A 24100-nucleotide genomic window follows, 5' to 3' on the forward strand; every position below is an offset into this window, starting at 1 on the left:
CCAACCCTGTGACAGAGACTGCAGGTCCCGCATTGGACTCCTTAGTCACCTGAGAACTCGCTTTTAGAGTGGAAACAAGTCATCCTCGACTCTGAGGGACTGCATATGATGATGATGGAAATGAGAGCTGAAAAGATTGCTGAGCCATGCGGAAAGTTAAGAGCCCGTTGCTGGAGGCCAATAACTGAAGTATGGTTCTGAGGCAGCAGCTCTGCAGTCTATATTCCTAGCACATGGGTGGAGAGAATGCTTCATCCAGGGTTGATGAGACTAGAGAAATCTGATGTACAACCACACATTACATAACTAGGTTGCAGATTAAAGGTTGACACCCAAGCTCGGAATAGTAGTGAAGCATATTTCGTGTTCTGTGTCCAATGCGAAATAGAAGCTGTGTTAATAATTTGATGGTTTTGGATTTTTGTTGGTACAGGTTGAACCTCCTTTATCTGTGACTCATATCTGACACCACTCCTCGCTCGGATCCATTCCCGGCCACCATGTGGCGCATGCGCAGAACTCCAACATGAACAAATTGAAGTCCTTCTTAGCTGTCGACTCCCGCAATTGCTGACTTGACCCTGCGATCCACCGTCCTTCCCCCCCGCACCCACCCCCCCCCCGCCTCCCACGATCTCTCTGTCGCACTCCCAGCCCTAAGCCAGCCAGCCCCGATATCTCCTTGCTCAGTATCTGTACCATCCAATTTAACGTGACCTCCCCTCGTCCGGAAAAATCCCTGATCCGGCACAGGTCACGTCCCGAGGGTGCCGGATAAGAGAGGTTCAACCTGCACTAATTGAGTACGTATATATGACATATATGTTACTATTAAAAATAAGGGCATGGAATTGCTTCATGGTGGATCTTTGAGAGCAATTCTTGAGACTGTATTCCAAAAAAAACAACAAACGTTAGGTTCAAGTTAGTGAGCATGTCTCTCTCACCCTATCCAGGAGTGCTGATGTTTAATATATGGGCTGGTGTATTGAAACAACATGCCATAAAAGGAAATACACTCTCTGATGTATTTCCCTTTATTTGCACCATTTGAATGCTGGGCACAAGGGCTTCTTAAGCCCAGGCATATTCAAGGGTTAAGCGAGAGGATTTAATATTTTTTTTTCTACCAGTGCCTGGCAAGCCACTCAAAGGGCATTGCCTTGCACAGGCTGAAGAGGAGACTACAACAAAACGCCACCTACAATCTGACAAGACTCTCTTCTGAGGACTGGGAGCCCACCTCCAAAATGTAAGTGACTCCAGTCCTGGAATATCAGCTGCAGTCAGGGCTCTGTGGCTGGCAAAAAGGCCTATAATCTACAGAACAAATGGGAAATTGTTCAACCTCCATCACCTCCAGTCCAGATCCAAGGTCGTCCCATCCTCTGTCATTGAATTACAGTATGCAGACGACGCTTGCGTTTGCACACACTTGGAGGTCGAACTCCAAATCTTCGTCTTCACCTTCACTGAAGCGTACGAGAGTATGGGCCTTACATTAAACATCCGTACGACAAAGGTTCTCTACCAACCTGCCCCCTGCCCCCGCCATACAGTATTGCCCCCCGATTATCAAGATCCATGAAGAAGCCTTGGACAACGTGGACCATTTTCATACCTTGGGAGCATACTGTCAACAAGAGCAGAAATCACTGCCTTCAGTGTGCCAGTGCAGCCTTCGATCGCCTGAGGAAGAGAATGTTTGAAGACTAGGATCTCAAACCCAATGCTGAGCTCATGGTCTACAGAGCAGTAGTGATACCGCCCACCTATATGCTTCAGAGACATGGACTATGTACAGCAGGCACCTCAAAGCACTGGAGAAGTATCACCAACGCTGCTTCCGCAAGATCCTGCAAATCCATTGGCAGGATGGGCGCATCAACATCAGTGTTCTCGCTCAGGCCAACATCCCCAGCATCGACCACACTCTCTATCGGCTCTGAAACGCTTCAAGGACACCCTCAAAGCCTCCTTGAAAAAGTGCAACATCCCCACCGACACCTGGGAATCCCTGGCCCAAGACCGCTCAAAGTGGAGGAGAAGCATCCGGGAAAGCGCCGAACAACTCTCGTCTCTTCGCCGGGAGCACACGGTAGCCAAGCGCAAACAATGGAAAGAGCATACGACAACCCAAGCACCCTACTCGCCCGTCCCTTCAACCATCACTTGCCTCATCTGTGACAGAGACTGTAGATCCTACATTGGTCTCATCAGTCACCTGAGAACTCATTAGTGTGGAAATGAGTCATCCTTGACTCCGAGGGACTGCCTCAGAAGAAGGATTCCTGGAGTTGTGCTCCAGTCACAGGAGGGCAGAAGCTCCTGCCTCATATGCTTAGCATTATAGCACACTAATTTTTTCCTGTAATCTTGCAGATTAACGTAAACACGGCCCCTGTGCATCACTACATAACGTCAACTGTTTAACAGTTTAGTGCAATGTTATTGCATTCAAAAGTCTCATTGATTAAAGCACTTTTTTTCTAATTGTGAGTTTGTAACCAAAGTTAAGGAGCTTGTAGGATTTTGGGGAAGGATAATGGGGTATAATGTACAATGTAGTTTTTCAGTACATGTATGAATATGACATGCTCTTCATTTTAACAAGCAAACCTTTGAGGTACTGGCAACAAAGTGAAGCTTTTAGTCTTGATCAGGCTTTCAGATATTGTTTTGCTGAGTTGCGAACACCTGCTATTTCACTGAAATCCCCATTTCCACGGGATATAGAAACAGACCAGCTGTAATTGTTGACCTCTGAAGCTGAGAAAGTATAATTGAGTGAGAGTTATAATTACTGCAGCTTTGTTCAGTGCTGCTTGAACAAACCCAATCTGAGACACAACATCTGTATCGTATTGTAAAGCCCATGGTCTCAGTGTGAAGGAATTTTTCTGGTGACATGAAACTTGTAGTATGAATGCAAACATTTTAAGCCACCTAAGAGCTTTGAAGTCTTACTCTGTGATGCAGGATTTGAAAACAGTATGCCCACCAGAATGGTTTGGGCCAAGTATGTGTGGGAGGAAAGAGATGTCATGTTTGCCGACAGCTCAGCGGGCATAGCGGAGCAGACTCGAGGGGCCAAATGGTCTACTCCTGTTCCTCCATACAGCCCCTCGAGCCTGCTCCGACATTCAATAAGATCATGGCTGATCTGTTCATGGACTCAGCTCCACTTCCCTGCCCGTTCTCCATAACGCTTTACTCCCTTATCGTTTAAGAAATTGTCTCTTTTTGTCTTAAATTTATTCAATATCCCAGCTTCCACAGCTCTCTGGGGCAAAGAATTCCACAGATTTACAACCCTTTGAGAGAAGAAATTCCTCCTCATCTCAGTTTTAAATGGGTGTCCCCTTAATCTAAGACTATGTCCCCTAGTTTTAGTTTCCCCTATGAGTAGAAATATCCTTCTCTCCACCTTGTTGAGCCCCCTCATTATCTTATGTTTCAATAAGATCACCTCTCATTCTTCTGAATTCCAATGTGTATGGGACCAACCTACTCAACCTCTCATAAGTCACTCCCCTCATCTCCTGAATCAACCGAGTGAACCTTCTTTGAACAGCCTCCAATGCAAGTATATCCTTTCTTAAATACGGAGAACAAAACTGTATGCAGTGTTCCAGGTGTGGCCTCACCAATACACTGTACAGTTGTAGCAGGACTTCTCTGATTCCCCCTTGCAATAAAGGCCAACATTCCATTTGCCTCCCTGATTACTTGCTGTACCTGCATACTCAATTTTTGTGTTGCACAAGGACCCCCAGGTCTCTCTGTACTGCAGCACTTCACAATTATTCTCCATTTAAATAATAATTTGCTTTTCTATTATTTTTGCCAAAGTGGATAACCTCACATTTTCCCACATTATACTCCATCGGCCAAATTTTTGCCCACTCACTTAGCTTGCCTTCTATACCGTTACAGGTTTTTTTGTGTCCTCCTCACAACTTGCTTTCCCACCCATCTTTGTATCATCAGCAAACTTGGGCTACATTACACCCGGTCCCTTCATCCAAGTCATTAATATAGATTGTAAATAGTTGAGGACCCAGCACCGCTGCTGCACCTCACTAGTCACTGTTTGCCAACCTGAAAATTACCCATTTATCCCGACTCTCTGCTTTCTGTTAGTTAGCCAATCCTCTATCCACGCTAATATATTACCCCCAACCCTGTGAGCTTTTACCTTGTGCAGTAATCTCTTATGTGGCACCTTATCAAATACTTTTTGGAAATCCAAATATACCACATCCACTGGTTCCCCTTTATCCACCCTGCTTGTTACATCCTCAAAAAACTCTAGCAAATTTGTTAAACCTGATTTCCCTTTCATAAAACCATGCTGACTCTGCTTGATTGAATTGTGCTTTTCCAAATGACCTGCTACTGCTTCCTTAATAATGGATTCCAGCATTTTCTCAATGACAGATGTTAGGTTAACTGGTCTATAGTTTCCTGCTTTTTGTCTGCCTCCTCTTTAAGCTTAATATAGCTGGATAAAATTGGACTGTTCTATTGCTAACTTTTTCAGGACACACGCCCACCCCAGCTTCCCATATATTGAGTTTGAAAGCACATTTCCTGGTCATTGCTGAGTTATCTGATCTCAAACAGGGCAAGAGCACTACAATTGTCCAAAGTTTCTTTGGGCTCGGAAAGGTCAAAATGAATCTGGGTTACTGTCCTTTTCAGCAATTTTTAATGTTCGTTGTAGAGGTTTGACAATCACATACTATTTTATTATATTTTAGTTCTCAATTGTTTGAAGTTGTGATATGCTTAAAATGGAAAGCTAGGAGGTGTCAGTGCCACTATGCTGGGAAATTTGTTCGGAGAAAATATTGGTACAGGTATAAATTGATAATGGACGGGGACTGAGGCACAGTGAATGCAAGTGGGGCTGAATACTGAAGCAATATAATGGAATTAAGTATTGGAATTCCCTCTCCAAACCTCTTCAATTCTCCACCTCACCTTTTAAGACTGCTTAATATCTAGCTCTTTGACAAAGCATTTGGTCACCTGTTGGTCTGTTAAAGCTGCAATACACATGCAAGTTGTTGCAGGAAATGAAAACGATTCACAAAAACTAGAGGCCAGGGAGAAATGGAAGCTGTGAGAAGTCAGATTTGAGGAGAGATTTTGTGCATCCAACTAGTCTTGCGTTATAAGCTTTAGTGACATAAATACTTTTAACGCTGTAATATTAAGAAACACGGCAATGTCAATTATTTGCAAGTGTGTGGTTCTGATTACTTGTTTAGACTGTGACCTCTAACTGAATGGGATTTGAATCCCAACACTTATTTGGATGTTGCAGTTCACCTGTGGCATTTGAATTTTATCTCAATTATTTTTATTCAATTCATGCTTGCATAAGATATATATGGACTTAAGGCAGTAACCTATAAATTACTTAGCTGTGGTTTGAGATCAGTAGAAGCACAGGTCCTGATTCACATCCTTGAAGGTTTTGTTCACCTCATGACTGGGACCACAATGACCTATGCAAATTATATTGTATATGGCAATTGCCAGAGCAGCCAATGTTGCATTTCAGGTATATACAAACGTGTAGAAAATTAATCATGGCCAGTTCCGATGTGTGAATAACATTGAATACTTGGAATAAGATTAAACATTTTTTCTTAGGTGAGATAACAGCCAGGTTTATTAATAGTGTAAACAAGCACTTTGTTGAAATGGAGAACAAAGTCTAATTATTTCATTCTTTAAGGGCTGCAATATATTTTTGGGCAATAAAATGAAAAAAAATAGCAGGATTAAAAAGGAATCCAGAAAGGCATTTTCCCCCCCCATCTCCTTTCCCCCCCCCCCATCTCCTTCCCCCCCCCCATCTCCTTTCCCCCCCCCCATCTCCTTTCCCCCCCCCATCTCCTTTCCCCCCCCCATCTCCTTTCCCCCCCCCATCTCCTTTCCCCCCCCCATCTCCTTTCCCCCCCCATCTCCTTTCCCCCCCCCATCTCCTTTCCCCCCCCATCTCCTTTCCCCCCCCATCTCCTTTCCCCCCCCATCTCCTTTTCCCCCCCCATCTCCTTTCCCCCCCCATCTCCTTTCCCCCCCCCATCTCCTTTCCCCCCCCCATCTCCTTTCCCCCCCATCTCCTTTCCCCCCCATCTCCTTTCCCCCCCATCTCCTTTCCCCCCCCATCTCCTTTCCCCCCCCATCTCCTTTCCCCCCCTATCTCCTTTCCCCCCCATCTCAATTTCCCCCCCATCTCAATTTTCCCCCCCATCTCAATTTTCCCCCCCATCTCAATTTTCCCCCCCATCTCCTTTCCCCCCCATCTCCTTTCCCCCCCATCTCCTTTCCCCCCCATCTCCTTTCCCCCCCATCTCCTTTCCCCCCCATCTCCTTTCCCCCCCATCTCCTTTCCCCCATCTCCCTCCCCCCCATCTCCTTTCTCCCCCCCATCTCCTTTCCCCCCCCATCTCCTTTCCCCCCCCATCTCCTTTCCCCCCCCATCTCCTTTCCCCCCCCATCTCCTTTCCCCCCCCATCTCCTTTCCCCCCCCATCTCCTTTCCCCCCCCATCTCCTTTCCCCCCCCATCTCCTTTCCCCCCATCTCCTTTCCCCCCCATCTCCTTTCCCCCCCCATCTCCTTTCCCCCCCCATCTCCTTTCCCCCCCCATCTCCTTTCCCCCCCCATCTCCTTCCCCCCCCATCTCCTTCCCCCCCCCCATCTCCTTCCCCCCCCATCTCCTTCCCCCCCCCCATCTCCTTCCCCCCCCCATCTCCTTCCCCCCATTTCCTTTCCCCCCCTCATCTCCTTTCCCCCCCCATTTCCTTTCCCCCCCATTTCCTTTCCCCCCCATCTCCTTTCCCCCTCCATCTCCATCTCCTTTCCCCCACCATCTCCATCTCCTTTCCCCCACCATCTCCATCTCCTTTCCCCCACCATCTCCATCTCCTTTCCCCCACCATCTCCATCTCCTTTCCCCCACCATCTCCATCTCCTTTCCCCCACCATCTCCATCTCCTTTCCCCCACCATCTCCATCTCCTTTCCCCCACCATCTCCATCTCCTTTCCCCCACCATCTCCATCTCCTTTCCCCCACCATCTCCATCTCCTTTCCCCCACCATCTCCACCTCCTTTCCCCCACCATCTCCACCTCCTTTCCCCCCCCATCTCCTTTCCCCCCCCATCTCCTTTCCCCCCCCATCTCCTTTCCCCCCCCATCTCCTTTCCCCCCACATCTCCTTTCCCCCCCATCTCCTTTTCCACCCCCCATCTCCTTTCCCCCCATCTCCCCTTTATCCCCTTCTCCCCCATCCCTCCCCCTTCTCCCCCATCCCTCCCCCCACCTCCTTCCCCTCCCCTCGCTGTCAGAAACACAGACACTGACAGAGAATGAGAGACACACACCGACAGACAGAGAGATAGAGACACACACAGACAGACAGAGAGATAGACACACTGGGGGGGCATCCCAGCACGCTGTTGGAGGGCTCCCGGTGCTGCAGTCGGTAAGTAGAAAATGTTTTATTTATTGATTTAAAAAAAAATTATTTCTTATTAATTTTTTTTGATTGATTTATTGGTTGATTTATTGATGTATTTATCATTTATTATTGATGGCTCTTTATTTGTAAAACTGAAGTGTTTAATGTTTGTAAACTTCCCTTTAAACCACCCCCCCCACCACCATTCCCTACGCCTGATTTGTAACCTACGCCTGATTTTCTAAAGTGTAGACAAGGTTTTTTCGAGCGTACAAAAATCTTCACTTACTCCATTCTAAGTTAGTTTGGAGTAAGTTTTCATTGACGAAACTTTGAAAACAGGCGTAAGTGGCCGGACACGCCCCCTTTTGAAAAAAAATTCTGTTCCAAAGTGAAACTGTTCAAACTGACTAGAACTGGAGCAAACTAAATGACGAGAATTCCGATTTCTAAGATACTCCGTTCTACACCAGTTGCTCCTAAAAAATCAGGAGCAAATCATGTGGAAACTTGGGGCCAAAAGGAGGGGAAATTCACAAGAGGCTAGAGTCGGAGGAATGGAGAGTATAGTGGTCGAGGGATGAGGATGTTGGAAGGATGGAGGAGGTTACAGAGTTAGATGGAGTGAGTTCAAGGAAGGATTCTAACAGAATGATAATTTTAAGTTTAAGGCTTCAGGAGACCGGGAGCGAATACAAACCAGTGAGTGCAGGGGTGATGGGCAAGCAGGATTTGGCCAGGAAAGCATTGGAGTAATCGTGTCTGGAGGTGACTGACTTAGGGTTTCAGCGGCAGAAGGGCTGAGATGGGGCAGAAGTGGATGATGATTATAGAGGTGGAACGCGGCAGTCTTTTTGATGTAAAGGATATGATGGAAACTTTGCTTACGGTTGAACAGGATCCTGAGGTTGCAGTCAGTCTTGTTCAGCCTGAAACAGTGGCTGGAAAAGGATATGGAGTCTTTGGAGACGGTATGGAGCTTGTGCCAGAGGCCAGAGATGATCATTTCAGTCTTCCCAATGTTTAGCTGAAGGTTATTAAAACCCATCCAAAATTGGCTATCGTACCAGTCATCTAACAGCACAGAGGCAGTGGAGGGGTCAAAGATTAGACCTGGGTATCATCAACATACATCAGATAATTAAAATCACTGGCAGAAGTCTAATAGTTTGTGAATACTTATTGGTGAGTTATTGATTTCTGAGGATACAGCTCTTGTAATTGTAAGCTCCAGTCCGAAAGAATTACAGGCTTTTTACATTTTTATAACAAATAAACTTAAATCTGCATAAGATTTAAATCACAATATGTCACCATTGTCTATGGTGCATTTCAATGTTTTTTATTGTATTCAATCTTTTGTGCTTATTCCACACTTTATTTTTCATTACTTTTAAGTTTCTGTTAATATTTTGCAGCAGGTGTTGTGTAGATTGCTTAGAGTTACATAGATATTGGAACATAGAAATATGCCATTTGACCCAAATAATCTGTGTTGGTGTTTATCCTCCACGTGAGCAGTGGGCCCAATTTTGGTCATGACTTGCATCAATTATTTTGGAGTAAGTTATTTTTTCTGGCATAAGTTTTTAAAAAATGCCATTTTCCCCCCAAAATTTGCTCCAGAGTAAGTCAGTTAGGTACAATTTTTTTTAGTTCAATTTTTTATTTCAAAAGGGGGTGTTCCCAAACACTTACGCTAGTTTTGACCATTTATGCCACTTTGGCCAGCTAATACTTACTCCAAATCGACTTAGGCCAGCGTATGTGGCCAGCTCTGAAAAACCTTGTGGACAGTTAAGAAATCGGCGCAGGTTAGTACATTTAAAGCACCAAGACTTACAAAGCACTAAACAAAGCACAAAAAGTAATAAGCAATCAATCAATAATAAATAAAAAAAATAGAAGTCCTACTTTTATGCCAGAATCAAGTTTTTATTTTTAAAGTCCCCTCCCCGCCCCCTCCCCCTTCCCCACCACCAAAACTTTCTTCCTCCTCTCCCCTGCCCCCCCCCCAATCAAAACTCTCAAGCACAACCAATAAATAAAAAATAAAACTGAAGTCCGACCTCGACCCGGATACTCAGCAGGCCGGCCAGCTGGTGCGGGAGACCACTCGGCCGGGGATAGGGTGCAGCAAGATCGGGTGTCCCTTCGCCCGGGGATAGGGGCTGCGAGGATAGGGGCTGCGAGCATCGGGTCCTGCTCACAGCCCGCAGGACACGCTGGGAGGGCAGGCGCATACGCGCAGACTTCACTGCGCAGGTGCCAGCATTGCTTTTGCCGCCGGCCTGTTGCTCCGCACCCCGCTTCAGACTGCACATCACGTTGGGACTCGGAAGAGCGGCCAGGATGGGGCGACTTTTTTCCGGCGCTGTTTCCAGCACACGAAGTTGCCGCACTTAAGGTAAGTGCACCGAGAAAAGGGGTTGGGCAAAATTGAGCCCATAGATATTGGAACATAGAAATATGCCATTTGACCCAAATAATCTGTGTTGGTGTTTATCCTCCACGTGAGCAATTGTTTTATTCCCAAATACCTTTATCTCTTTCTCTCCTTCAGCCATCTATCTAACCTATTCTTAAATGTTTAATGGTCTACTTCAATCATGATCTCTGGTGGTTCATTTCACTGCTTCATAATCCTCTTGTGTAAACAAGTTTCTCTGCTCTCTGTCCTAAATCTCTTGTATTTAATCTCGTATCTCTGTATAATAGGTAAATATTCAGAGAAAGAGACTGGTAAAGGGGAATATGGCTCGTTAAAGACTGGATGCAGCCAAGACTAGAATGGATAATAAGGAAGTGGCAGACTTGTTAAATGAGTACCTTGTGTCTGTTTTCACAGTGGAGAAAGAGGACAAAATACCAGGGGTGCAAGGGAACCTAAAAATAGATAAAGGGAAGTGGATTCAATACAAGTAAAAGAATGGTAATGGAGAAAATAATGTAACTTAAGATTACATTAAAGGTTACTGCACAAGATAAAAGTTCATGGGGTTGGGGGTAATATATTAGCCTGGATAGAGGATTGGCTAACTAGCAGAAAACAGTGAGTTGGGATGAATGGTTCATTCTCTGTTTGGCAACCAGTAACTAGTGGGGTGCCGCAGGGATCAGTGCTGGGACCCCAACTATTTACAATCTATATTAACGACTTGGAAGAAGGGACTGAGCGTAACATAGCCAAGTTTGCTGACAATACAAAGATGGGAGAAAAAGCAATGTGTGAGGAGGACACAAAAAATCTGCAAAAGGACATAGTCAGGCTAAGTGAGTGGGCAAAAATTTGGCAGATGGAGTATAATAATTTTGGAAAGTGTGAGGTCATGCACTTTGGCAGAAAACATCAAAGAACAAGTTATTATTTAAATGAAGAAAGATTGCAAAGTGCTGCAGTACAGCAGGACCTGGGGGTACTTGTGCATGAAATACAAAAGGATAGTATGCAGGTACAGCAAGTGATCAGGAAGGCCAATGGTATCTTGGCCTTTATTGCCAAGGGGATGGAGTATAAAAGCAGGGGCATCTTTCTACAGCTAGATAAGGTATTGTGAGGCCACACCTGGAATACTGCGTGCAGTTTTGGTTTCCATATTTACGAAAGGATATACTTTCTTTGGAGGCAGTTCAGAGAAGGTTCACTAGGTTGATTCCAGAGATGAGGGGTTTGACTTATGAGGAAAGGTTGAGTAGGTTGGGCCTCTACTCATTGGAATTCAGAAGAATGAGAGGTGATCTTATTGAAATGTATAAGATTATGAGGGGGCTTGACAAGGTGGATGCAGAGAGGATGTTTCCACTGGTGGGGGAGACTAGAACTAGAGGGCATGATCTTAGAATAAGGGGCCGCCCATTTAAAACTGAGATGAGGAGAAATTTCTTCTGAGGGTTGTAAATCTGTAGAATTTGCTGCCTCAGAGAGCTGTGGAAGCTGGGACATTGAATAAATTTAAGACAGAAAGATAAAAGGATAAGGGGTTATGGGGAGCGGACGGGGAAGTGGAGCTGAGTCCATGATATTGAATGGCGGAGCAGGCTCGAGGGGCTGTATGGCCTACTCCTGTTCCTATTTCTTATGTTCTTATGTAAGATGGACCTGATGTTTTCCACCCCAGGGTGGAATAATAAATGTGAGGAAAATTCAGATGTGTTAAATCAGAATTTTCCAAAGCTCTTTCTCATCAGAAATTGTGCCTTTGGATTGGAAAATTACAAATGTCACTCCATTATTTAAGAAGGGAAAGAGGAAGAAACCAGTTAACTTCAGATCTATCAGTTTAGCAACAATTGTTACTGGAAGCTCTCATCAGAGGCAGAATGACTGAGCACTTTGACAAGTATCAGCTGATCACTTCCTTCGTTGGCGTAGCCCGTGGAGAACCCTTTGAAGAACACAAAGAAGCAGAATAACTCAATGTATGTGTGGCAAAAATAATGCTGAAACTGCTTCAAATTCTAGTGAATTTTTTCAAAACTTGCTTATCTGAAATATGTTTTTCCATAAATTTTTCATTTTACCCCCCCACCCCCCGCCCCACCCCAAATTCACAGGATGAAGCAGCTTTGTTGAGTGATTAATAGTTATAAAGCCACGTTCTAATTCCAAATATTGCCTTTTTGATACGATCAAGGTTCCAGAAATGTATCTGTATTCTGCAGAAAAGTAGTGATACTTAACTTGCACAGCTGGTTAGCTTCAATTTCCTGTAAGATACATGAACTTTGTGTTTATTTGAGAGTTCATGGCCCGAGCGAACTACAAAGTGTGCAGACAGGAAGGTCAGCCTTGATATTCATATTTATGCTATGGAACATAAACTGCTATATGAAATGCATGATTGCTCACAGAAGCAATTTTCGGAATGCTTTTTGCAAAACAAAAACCAATCAATGTTGCAACAGACTTTGAAAGGTAAAGTTATTTATGGAACATTGAACTCTGCCACGTAACTAGTAAACAGCTGAGCAACTGGAGCAAATTAATCAACATGTAGATTTTTATTTTATGGATGATATAAAAATCTAATGCGTAGCCAAGATAATTTTCTGAATTGTGTGCAGATGCATTCCATCATCCATTGATGTGCTCAACCAACTTCTTATTTTCGTTGTATTTTTTTTACAAAGGGCATATATGTGAAAATTGTGTGAATGAGGTAATTTGGCTGCATTTGCTAACATTTTCTAGTTGTGGCTATTGGATCAAATTAGAGGTAAAAGATTATTTTGTTTAAAAAAAATGGATTTTTTTGCCCAAAGGGAGGGGAAGAGAGAGCGAGAGTGTGTGTGTCTTCAGCTTATGTCTGTTCAATTTTCAACAATAAAACTCCGGTTGAACTTTGAAGCCTGCATATCTCACCTGTGTTTTATTGTTATGAATGGTAAATGCTGTTGACATCTGACAAGAGACTTGAATTGTTGAACTGTGTGAGAGAAAGAAGCAGACAGACAATTCCCCATTCTAATTTGATTTATCTTTTTTAAAAAAGAAATTGAAGTTGACTTTCAAAAGCAACCAAAGCCTCTGAAGGGCAACGGGGACGTAATAGAGGAGAGGGGAGGAAAGAAGGGAACAGATTGAGGAGCGCCTCTCACCACCCATCCTGGTGGGGGGGGGGGGGCCTGAATAACTAGTGAGCTGAGTGGCAGCAGGAATAAGGGGAGGATTCAGAAGCTGAGTGGGTAGTTCAAAATAGAAACATAGAAACATAGAAAATAGGTGCAGGAGTAGGCCATTCAGCCATTCAGCCTGCACCGCCATTCAATGAGTTCATGGCTGAACATTCAACTTCAGTACCCCATTCCTGCTTTCTCGCCATACCCCTTGATCCCCCGAGTAGTAAGGACTTCATCTAACTCCCTTTTGAATATATTTAGTGAATTGGCCTCAACTACTTTCTGTGGTAGAGAATTCCACAGGTTCACCACTCTCTGGGTGAAGAAGTTTCTCCTCATCTCGGTCCTAAATGGCTTACCCCTTATCCTCAGACTGTGACCCCTGGTTCTGGACTTCCCCAACATTGGGAACATTCTTCCTGCATCTAACCTGTCTAAACCCGTCAGAATTTTAAACGTTTCTATGAGGTCCCCTCTCATTCTTCTGAACTCCAGTGAATACAAGCCCAGTTGATCCAGTCTTTCTTGATAGGTCAGTCCTACCATCCCAGGAATCAGTCTGGTGAATCTTTGCTGCACTCCCTCAATAGCAAGAATGTCCTTCCTCAAGTTAGGAGACCAAAACTGTACACAATACTCCAGGTGTGGCCTCACCAAGGCCCTGTACAACTGAAGCAACACCTCCCTGCCCCTGTACTCAAATCCCCTCGCTATGAAGGCCAACATGCCATTTGCTTTCTTAACCGCCTGCTGTACCTACATGCAAACCTTCAATGACTGATGTACCATGACACCCAGGTCTCGTTGCACCTCCCCTTTTCCTAATCTGTCACCATTCAGATAATAGTCTGTCTCTCTGTTTTTACCACCAAAGTGGATAACCTCACATTTATCCACATTATACTTCATCTGCCATGCATTTGCCCACTCACCTAACCTATCCAAGTCACTCTGCAGCCTCATAGCATCCTCCTCGCAGCTCACACTGCCACCCAACTTAGTGTCATCCGCAAATTTGGAGATACTACATTTAATCCCCTCGTCTAAATCATTAATGTACAATGTAAACAGCTGGGGCCCCAGCACAGAAACTTGCGGTACCCCACTAGTCAATGCCTGCCATTCTGAAAAGTACCCATTTACTCCTACTCTTTGCTTCCTGTCTGCCAACCAATTCTCAATCCACGTCAGCACACTACCCCCAATCCCATGTGCTTTAACTTTGCACATTAATCTCTTGTGTGGGACCTTGTCGAAAGCCTTCTGAAAGTCCAAATATACCACATCAACTGGTTCTCCCTTGTCCACTTTACTGGAAACATCCTCAAAAAATTCCAGAAGATTTGTCAAGCATGATTTCCCTTTCACAAATCCATGCTGACTTGGACCTATCATGTCACCATTTTCCAAATGCGCTGCTATGACATCCTTAATAATTGATTCCATCATTTTACCCACTACTGAGGTCAGGCTGACTGGTCTATAATTCCCTGTTTGCTCTCTCCCTCCTTTTTTTAAAAAGTGGGGTTACATTGGCTACCCTCCACTCCATAGGAACTGATCCAGAGTCAATGGAATGTTGGAAAATGACTGTCAATGCATCCGCTATTTCCAAGGCCACCTCCTTAAGTACTCTGGGATGCAGTCCATCAGGCCCTGTGGATTTATCGGCCTTCAATCCCATCAATTTCCCCAACACAATTTCCCGACTAATAAAGATTTCCCTCAGTTCCTCCTCCTTACTAGACCCTCTGACCCCTTTTATATCTGGAAGGTTGTTGGTGTCCTTAGTGAATACCGAACCAAAGTACTTGTTCAATTGGTCTGCCATTTCTTTGTTCCCCGTTATGACTTCCCCTGATTCTGACTGCAGGGGACCTACGTTTGTCTTTACTAACCTTTTTCTCTTTACATACCTATAGAAACTTTTGCAATCCGCCTTAATGTTCCCTGCAAGCTTCTTCTCGTACTCCATTTTCCCTGCCCTAATCAAACCCTTTGTCCTCCTCTGCTGAGTTCTAAATTTCTCCCAGTCCCCGGGTTCGCTGCTAGGGATGGGAGTGAGGAGGCGGGAAGGATATAATGGGAAGTTGTAGTCGTAAAGGATGCAGTGAGAGCAAGGGTCTGGGAGGAAGTGTGTAATTGGGGAAGGTGATGGGAAGAGAACAATGGAGGTCTCCATTTTCCCTGTAACACCAAACGTAGCCTGCAGCTGTTTGTTGCTTCACACTATGCCATGCCACCTATCATCTCTAACATGAAATAAGCAAAGGCCAGAGAAAAGAGAATAGAAAGACGATAAAAGACTTGGGAAGTGAAAGAGAATTGTGGAAGAAGAGACAGATGGCAAGAGAAACAGCAACTTGAAAAGATATGAGACATATATGAGAGAGATTGTCTTCTCCCATTAACATGGAGCCCTGCACTCCTTTGTCAGCCTTTGCTTGCACTGGGCAGGGTGGAGAAATTGAGGTCAGGGCAATGAGCAGTGGTAGGTCTCACCACCCAATTTCACCCCCTTTTCTGCAGCTGTGTCACAAGATAACCAAATAAAACCCACTGTCAGCAGGTCATTCAACCATTGGTGATTTCACAGTGCCACCAATCCTGCTTTGACAAGCATTTAAACATACACGATTTCCAAAGTAGTTACTGGATGGTGATCAGTAGTGGGAATTTTAGCTGATTGATTTTTCCTGGTTCAGTCCAGAAACACTGACATTATTTGTAATCCCCAATTACTGTCCTGGCTGAGCTGTACTAACTGGGCACAGAATACATTTTGACCTGGGAATCTCTAATCTGTATGGCACAGTAAGTACCACAACATGCAATGCATTTATCTACTGAGTAACATGGTATCCTTTTAATGACAGTTTTCCCATGTACCATCTGGGGTTTGAAATGGAGGGTAGAGATGACTTGAGCTTCCGCCAATTACACCTCAATGCTCAGGGCTTCTCCAGTGTTGTGGCACAGATTGACAACTATGTGTTAAGTGTGACGTGAGCGTAAAATCCCATTCCACCACTCTGGAGCACAACAGTCTGATGCCATAATGTACTGCACCATGGCGCTATCATTGCAGATATAGCTTTCAATCAAACAAAACTTAGCAAGTCATTCTTACCTGTTGTGTCTAGAAAGGTATGAGGATCAGTTGTATTCATTTGATTCATATTGTGGTTTGGTACAGGAGTCCACAGAAAATCTTTTGTACTCTGAGAAATTTTACATTGTTTATTGGTACTTTTTTCAACTTTAGTGATGTACTTGGTGAGGTCTCTTAAGAATTCTAACAGCAACTTAAAACTACAAGCAGTATTTCGAATCTTTTATCCTAATTGTATGTAGTGAATAAGACAGAAACCAATTATTTATCATATAAGTCAGATATTGTATTTTTAAAAGATAAATATTTTGTATTTGAGGAGCTTTTTAACTACAGTCCTGAAAGCCAGCTGGGCCAGTCACATCTACACTAAAGAGAAAATAATTTTCTGAAAACTTAATTACTGTAAATTTTACTTTGCCTGACAGGAGGAGGTTTACTAATACCTTCCCCCATCATAAAGGACCCTTTCAGCCTTCACTTGGTTGAACTTTCTTTGCAGTTCACATATGAGAAGGTCATGGTCGGGCATCTCCTGAATAGAAACTAAAAGGAGAGTCTGTACTGTAGGAATCATTATAAAGCCTTTTTATGGCCTTTGTTCTTGGATTACTGCATTGGCTATTTCAGTGATTATATTTGCAAGAAGAACTGAAATATCTAATTTTTGAAGCTAAAACAGACGAGAAGATCCTAATATACTTTTCCATTACATACTGCAATTTGTCAACACTGGACTCTATGGTATGTGGAAAATGGGCTCTGTGGGTTTGCAGCTTTTGTTGGTAAGTCAACCAAAAAAAGCAACTAAAAGCAGCATCCACATGTCTTAACAGTGAGATTTGAATCTGAAAAGCCAAAGCTGCTTGCCAGCAAATTTTGTTATAATTATCAGTTACCAAACTTCAGACATGATGTATGAATACTTTGCATTGTGCACTTTGTTGGAACTGTTGCAGTACTGTAACATGTTAGAAAGAGGGTATTATTAAATTGATCGTGTGAAAAGAAAATACAGACACTCAAACAGTTGTTCTGGAAACCTTCATAGGGCTTTAATGCTGCATAGTAGAAAAAGCATACAGTGAGATATTCGATTTCTTTTGCTTTGTACGAGATTGAGTTGAATAACATAACTTAATGTGGGTTTAATTTTACTTTATTTGGAAGGTATATCATTTCTTAATGTAGCTTTCCAGAGATTCTGGTAGAGATGATATTGTGCATTATCGCAGCAAATGTTACCTCAGCAATTACTTCCATATTATCCAGTGTTATCTCCATTATGAAAGCTTGTAGTTCATGCATACATTGAACGCATGGCTAGTAGGTGAAAGGTATAACATGGAACAATGCCCCATAATAAGCTAAACTGTGTATACTTTCCTACTTACCTCCTTTTTTTTTTTAAATACTGGTCCTGAAATTAAACTGTGGTATTCAAATATTTATTATGTTTGATTGAATTTACTATTTTAATGGCAGCTTCAACTCATTTATTTTTCATGCTCTACAATAGTGGAGAATTGAATTGTGTGTTAGTATCGCCAAAGCTACTATTTTAAGTGGATAACATTTGTTCTGGGTTCTGCTTCCACTGGAACTAAGGAAAACTAGGAGCAACTTTATCCTTCAAACACTTGGACTATTATTGTCTGCTGCAATAAAAGTAATTTCCACTTCATAGAATGTGATCAGACACAGCTCTTGGTTGCTTGGAAGGATTCTATAATGATGACTCTTGTCCATGTACATTGTAGGATCAAAGAAAAGAAGGTAGTTGTATGCATGAGCTCCGGATAATACTTGTAAACATATTTAGAATCATTTAAAAAAAAAACAGATACAACTCTCTCATACTCTTCAATTTTGTTTATAAACAAGTGTATTTGCTGGAGGGGTTGTTATACTTGTGTGCAGTGCCGATGTTTTTGTTCTGAACAGGGAGGCTCTATAATATCCAAGTTAAACGTCCCTAAAAGTGCAAGTGATTTTGGCCTTGAATCTTGTTTCTCGATCTGTGCTGTCACTGATCTGTGCTCTGTTTTATGTAACAAAATCCTGTGGATTTTGAAAACGCCAAATGGTTATAAAATTCCTACCATTCTGCCTGAGAATATATGGGAATATGTGAAATGAGGCGATGTGACGATGAACAGAGTAAGCTTTCTGTAAAAGCAGCCGTGTTAAATTACCCTGCAAAGAGCTGGAATGTGAATAACAAAGAACAGACTTGGCTTTGTCACTTTACAACAGAAGTGATGTGGAATACTGTAAAATACAACCATTTCACATCCATAACGCACATGCACATGGAACTCATAAGAAGAATTCTGTTTTCTTTCTCATGAATCAACTCCAAGGACTCATGGACTCATGCATTCTAAAGTGCTAAGGTTTTACTAACCGTATTTGTGTCTTGTCAACATTTTAAAGGGGCATTATCTTTATCTTTAATGTAATGCGTGGTGCTTACTCGTTTCAACGTCAGAGATATTAGTGATGTTTGCACGATGCAACTTCAAAGTATAATGGTTTTTTCATGTTCAATTTATACATTTTCACCAATATTTTTTTTTAATCTAAAATTTCCCCTGATCAGCTTAAACGCCAGCCTGTTGGATTTCTGTTTTAGTTAATTTTCCACTGTGTTGTTTTATAGGGCTCTTTCAGCTAACATGGAGCTAAAATTGAATGTGGTATTTACATTTCCTCTCACTTTGTAGTACACTATCACTGCAGAAGAAAAAATAGTATAGCCTGAATAAATTGGGTGGAAAATATTTCCCCCGTTTCTGGTACTGATTTCATCTCGATCAATCCTGATCCTGATGACTTAAACTAAGTGGTCGTGCTTCAAGTGTGGACATTGAGTGTTGGCAGGTTAATCAATCATCACAGCTATGCTTGATTCTATCATCCTCTTGATATCTGCATGTATATTCTCAGCAAAGGTCGCTTGAAAGCAATCAGGAAGGGAGCATAGGCTATTAATTTCTCCAATCTCATTCAGGGACAACAAGACTAATTGTAGCCACTGGTAACAGCCTTGGCTGAGATCAGTTAACTCCATACAGTTCGGGGATTAAACGTGGGATTGTTTTGACCTGAATGGCTCACTTACATATTTCATTTACCCATTCAGCCATCAGGATGAAAAATATGTTCAAGCATAAATAATTAAAGGTTCAAAATTATTGGCAGTTCTGGCATGTTCAATTTTGCCCTGATTTTCACTGGAAGGTATATGTTAATTGCTCCCTCTTTTAAAATTGAAGAATTGCAGAAAATGTACATCAAAACTGAAATGGAGTCTTAAACATGCTACATCCTGATTCCTAACCACCGAGCTCCTGTTCTGAACCGTGCCAGCATGAGAAGCTGCTGCGTGCGAGCCAGCCCCTTTCCCACCAGTAAAGTGGAGGTAAAAAAAATTCCAGATGGCCAGCCACTCTTAATAGGAGCTGTAGTTTTGATAATCCTTAAAATCTTGCACTACAGATGTCTCCTTCCCAACGACATTCCTGTTCTGGTTTTCGCTGAGAACAAGAGACCGAGTAGCACTGAATATTGGTAATGGAGGCAGAAAGATGTATAGAATATCAGGTCACAAGTGAAAGGAAGCAAGCTGCCTCATTAAAGAATGAGCTTTAGCACATGAAGTATTAAATTTTAACAACCAGCAGGACAACGACTGTCGGCAACGCTGGTTGCTTTTTGTTATCATTTAATGTTCAGAGTGCCCTCTGGTGACTTTGTGCTGCCAAGATACATTGCGGCCAAAAGTTAGGTTGGGGATGTAAGTCCCAGACATCTTTTTGTTTGTTGTTGCTGGAGTTTAGGTCTTATCCCAACACCGACTCTCGTGTTCATGGCTAAGTGGGAGTTTCCATAAGCGGACTGAGCGCCTTTGGAATATCGATGCCTCTTACCCCCTGGTTGAACAATTGACCCTGAATTGCAGTAAAGCACTTCCTGGATAATTTGTGGGATGCTTCCGACATTCTCTTGTCACCTGCAAAGGCAGAAAATACTACAACATCACAGCAATATGTCGACACAGGAACTACTGGATCAGTTTTTAAACCCTAAATAAAAAATGCACAGCAGGCAAAAAGCCACAGAAAAATACTCCAATCAGCAAAATACTTTATATAAACAAAAGCAATAAAAATCAGATTTGGTTTACAAGGGATTCATAGCCCCTTTTCTGATGAGTAACTGTGCTTTTGGATGAACAGTAAGGTTTGTCTCTTCTATGGACCTTGAAGACGACATGTTTGTGGGCACTGAGGATTCCAGTCATCTAGTTCAGTGCCTTTGCTGGAACCAAACCCTGCAGAATCCCACAATAGGTAGACAATTTAAGGATGCCATTTATCTCACATTGTCAGAATGCCAAACACATTTCTAACTGCATGTAATTCAATTTGCACCTGGAACAAGGCCCCTTTATCGCAAATAATCTCTAGACCAATCAGCTTTGCCTGGTTCCCAATCGACAACCTGTCACTCATCCTTAATTTTAAACTTTAGCGAAGGTTTCTGCCAAAACCACTGACTACTCTAAAATCATCCTGGAGAGCAAAGTAATAATTTTTCTCCACAACCAACTGCCTCCTTAAACACCTCCTCCTGTCTCCTCTATCCTCACCTCTAACAGCAAATAGAAGAAGCTCATGGATTTCTTCATCTCCAAGATTTAAAAAAAAAACATCAGTTCTACCGCTTCGATTAGTTTCCTTGACCACTGAGCCAAACTTCCCCTATCCTAGCCCTGAGCCTGTCACTCTCCAGTTTCTCCCTTATCTCCTCCCCTACCATCGCTAAGCTCCGACCCCATTACTGTTAAGTACTTGATCATCTAACTTCCCTTCCTAGCCCCAATTTTAGCTGATATTGTTCCCGCTCCTTATGCACTGTGTCCCCCCTCTCTTTCAAAACTATCGTCAACACCATCCTCTTCAAAAAGCACATTCTTGACCCTCGCTAACTACAGTCCTACCTTCAACCTCCCTTTCCTGTCGAAGATTTCTGAACTTGTTTTTGCCTTGAGGATCTATGTTTACCTTCTCTGCAAGTCCCATTTTAATTGCTCCAGTCAGGGTAACGCCTCTCCCACTGTACCGAATGGCCCTAATTAAAGTCATGAGCAACATTCTCAGTGACTGTGATTGTGGTGCATTATCTCGCGACCTTTCTGCAGCCTTTGAAATGGTTGACCGCACCCATTCTCCTCCATTATCCAGGTCCATTATCATTCTTGCCTGGTTCCACTCTTCCATCCAATCACAGCCCAAGCATCTCCAGCAAAGGTTTGTCTACCTGTCCTTGCACCAATACCTCCTGAGTAACTCGGGGAACTATCCTTAACCCTATCCTCTTTTAAGCTATTTTAAGATGCTGTATGAAATGAACATAGAACTTCCTTATTGTCACAGTCAGGTTGAATGTAAGTTGTGGACTATTTTCTGTTTGCTGTTAGTTTCATATGGTTAGGTTAGCTGAGATTTCTATCATCAGCTACATTGCCAAGTTTTTAACTTGTGACCTAAAATAGTTTTAGAAACATTCTTTTTAATGCACTGTGAAGTAAAACTCCTGCTTTCTCAAATTTAAGTTGAAGAAGTTATCTAATGTTTAATGTTTCAGCCCGAAGAGTTAGTTTCCAGTTCCCATACCTTCAAGAACAAGACTTTCAAAAAGCCAAAAACCTGCAGCATCTGCAAACAACTCATCAACAGCAGTCAAGGCCTTTCATGCAGAGGTGAGTCTCCACACTGCATTACTACTGATTTATAAAATGTTGCAAATTATTTCTTTGAATCTTTTTCATTTTAGTATGACACAAATGTGTCAGCTGGAATACACACCTACTACCTGTCAGTGGCAGTGGGGTGAGGAGTAAGACCTGGGTTCCAGAGAATTCTTGATGTTAAGACTCTTAAAGGAGAATATTTTAATCTCAATGGAATTAATAGTGTTAGAAAGTAAGATTGTTCTATGATCAAAGATATAGAGGAACAAAAATGAAAGGTCTGAACACCAAGTGAATAAAACAAAGCTGACAGTAAATAAAGAGCTTTGTAATGATCAAAAAACTGAACAAGAAAAAAGGCCTGGCACATCTCTGCATGGGATTCTTATTTTTCTGCATGTTATTGGTTTGGGCTGAATGGCCACCTTCTGTGCTGTAATGCCTCTCTTTACATTTATCGTTGTTCTGTTTACCTTTTTTCCTGTCTGCCTAGCTTCCTTTCCTTTCATATTCAATCAGGTTTACAATTTCCTTTCGCTCTTTCCAGTTTCTGCTTTTCTTGTCGGTGCTGAAACCACTCAGTTATGTATTGAGTGTGGTTGTTCGTGTGGTTATTTCTGTGGACAGCATGAGCATGTAGGTACACATGCTTTCTGATGACGTGCAATATTAATCATTTGGCTCACTGCCATACAGAACATTTCTATGTTCAAGAAAGTAATGTTGGTTACAGAAGTGTGTGTACGTGGCAGCAATGCATGCTCAAGGTGCTTGTGTCTATGGTTTTGGTAAGCAGAAGAATACACTTGCAGTTCATGTTCGAGTGACAGATGCATGGCAATATATTGCTGTGTGAGGGATTGCTGATGTCCACAGCAGTTCATATACCAATTATTGATGCAGGTGGTCAGTTATTGTTCAAATGTTTTGTGGAGTTTGTGTAGAGCATTCTAACCCTGGACAAGCATGTTTGCAGCAAGTGCCTGCATCGTGAGGAACTTCAGCTCAGAGTTGTTGAGCTGGCGTCTGAGGTACAGACATTGCGGGGCATCAGGGAGGAGGAGATTTATATGGACACTTTGATCCAGGAGCCAGTCGCACCCCTGAGATTATGTCATGGTACAGGTCTGTCAAGTGATCAGGGACAGGAAGGTGTGACTGCAACTCGGGCAGGTAAGGGGAGACCCCAGGTGCAGTGCTGGAGAAGCCTCGGCCTTTGCCTTTGCTTATCCCACAGGTATGAAGTTTTTGCTGCCTGTGTGGATGAGGGAAAAGCTGCAGGATGGATGAGCAGGCCGACTATAGTACCAAGGTGCAGGAGGCCATTCAAGTGGGGGAGGTGAAGGGGAATGGAATTGTGGAAGGGTACAGTAGAGTCAGAGGGATAGATACTGTTCTCTGCAGCTGCGACCGGGCGTTCTGAAGGTTGTGTTGCCTGCCTGGTGCCAGGGTTAAAGACCCCCTCTCAGCTGGAAAATAACTTGGAGTGGGAAGGAGAGGATCCAGTTTTCATGGTCCATGTAGGAACCTAGCAAGTAAACAAGTAAGAAATATAAAAACAGATAGAGTTTCTACAGGTATATAAAAAGAAAGAGAGTGGCTAAAGTAAATGTTGGTCCCTTAGAGGATGAGACTGGGAAATTAATAATGGGAAACAGGGAAGTGGCAGAGACTTTTGAACAAATATTTTGTATCGGTCTTCACGCTAGAAGACACTTTAAAAACAACCCAATAGTGGATAATCAAAGGGCTATAAGAAGGGAGGAACTTAATACAATCACTATCACGAAAGAAGTAGTACTTGGTAAAATAATGAGACTGAAGGCGGACAAGCCCCCTGGACCTGATGGCTTGCATCCTAGGGTCTTAAAAGAAGTGGCTGCAGAGATGGTGGATGCATTGGTTGTAATCTACCAAAACTCCCTGGATTGTGGGGAGGTCACAGTGGATTGGAAAACTGCAAATGTAACGCCCCTATTTTTAAAAAAAGGAGGCAGACAGAAAGCACGAAACTTTCGACCAGTTAGCCTAACATCTGTTGGGAAAATGCTGGAGTCCATTATAAAGGAAGCAGCATCAGTACATTTGGAAAAGCATAATTTAGTCAAGCAGTGTCAGCATGAAAGGGAAATC

General features: G+C 43.0%; 1 protein-coding gene across 7 annotated transcripts in view; it reads left to right on the plus strand.

Moving 5' to 3' along the window:
* The window catches only part of LOC139264547 (tensin-3-like), a 548053-nt gene that overhangs the window by 167850 nt on the left and 356103 nt on the right, over positions 1 to 24100 (plus strand). For 6 of the 7 annotated variants that reach the window (XM_070881176.1, XM_070881175.1, XM_070881177.1 and 3 more), the window contains one exon: positions 21862 to 21976. The exons of the other annotated variant lie outside the window; for it this stretch is intronic. In XM_070881176.1, the coding sequence (XP_070737277.1) occupies positions 21862 to 21976 (115 nt within the window). The remainder of the gene's footprint in view (positions 1 to 21861; positions 21977 to 24100) is intronic. 7 annotated transcript variants of the gene reach the window in all.

Source organism: Pristiophorus japonicus, chromosome 5, assembly GCF_044704955.1.
Source record: "Pristiophorus japonicus isolate sPriJap1 chromosome 5, sPriJap1.hap1, whole genome shotgun sequence".
Lineage (NCBI taxonomy): Eukaryota > Metazoa > Chordata > Chondrichthyes > Pristiophoridae > Pristiophorus > Pristiophorus japonicus.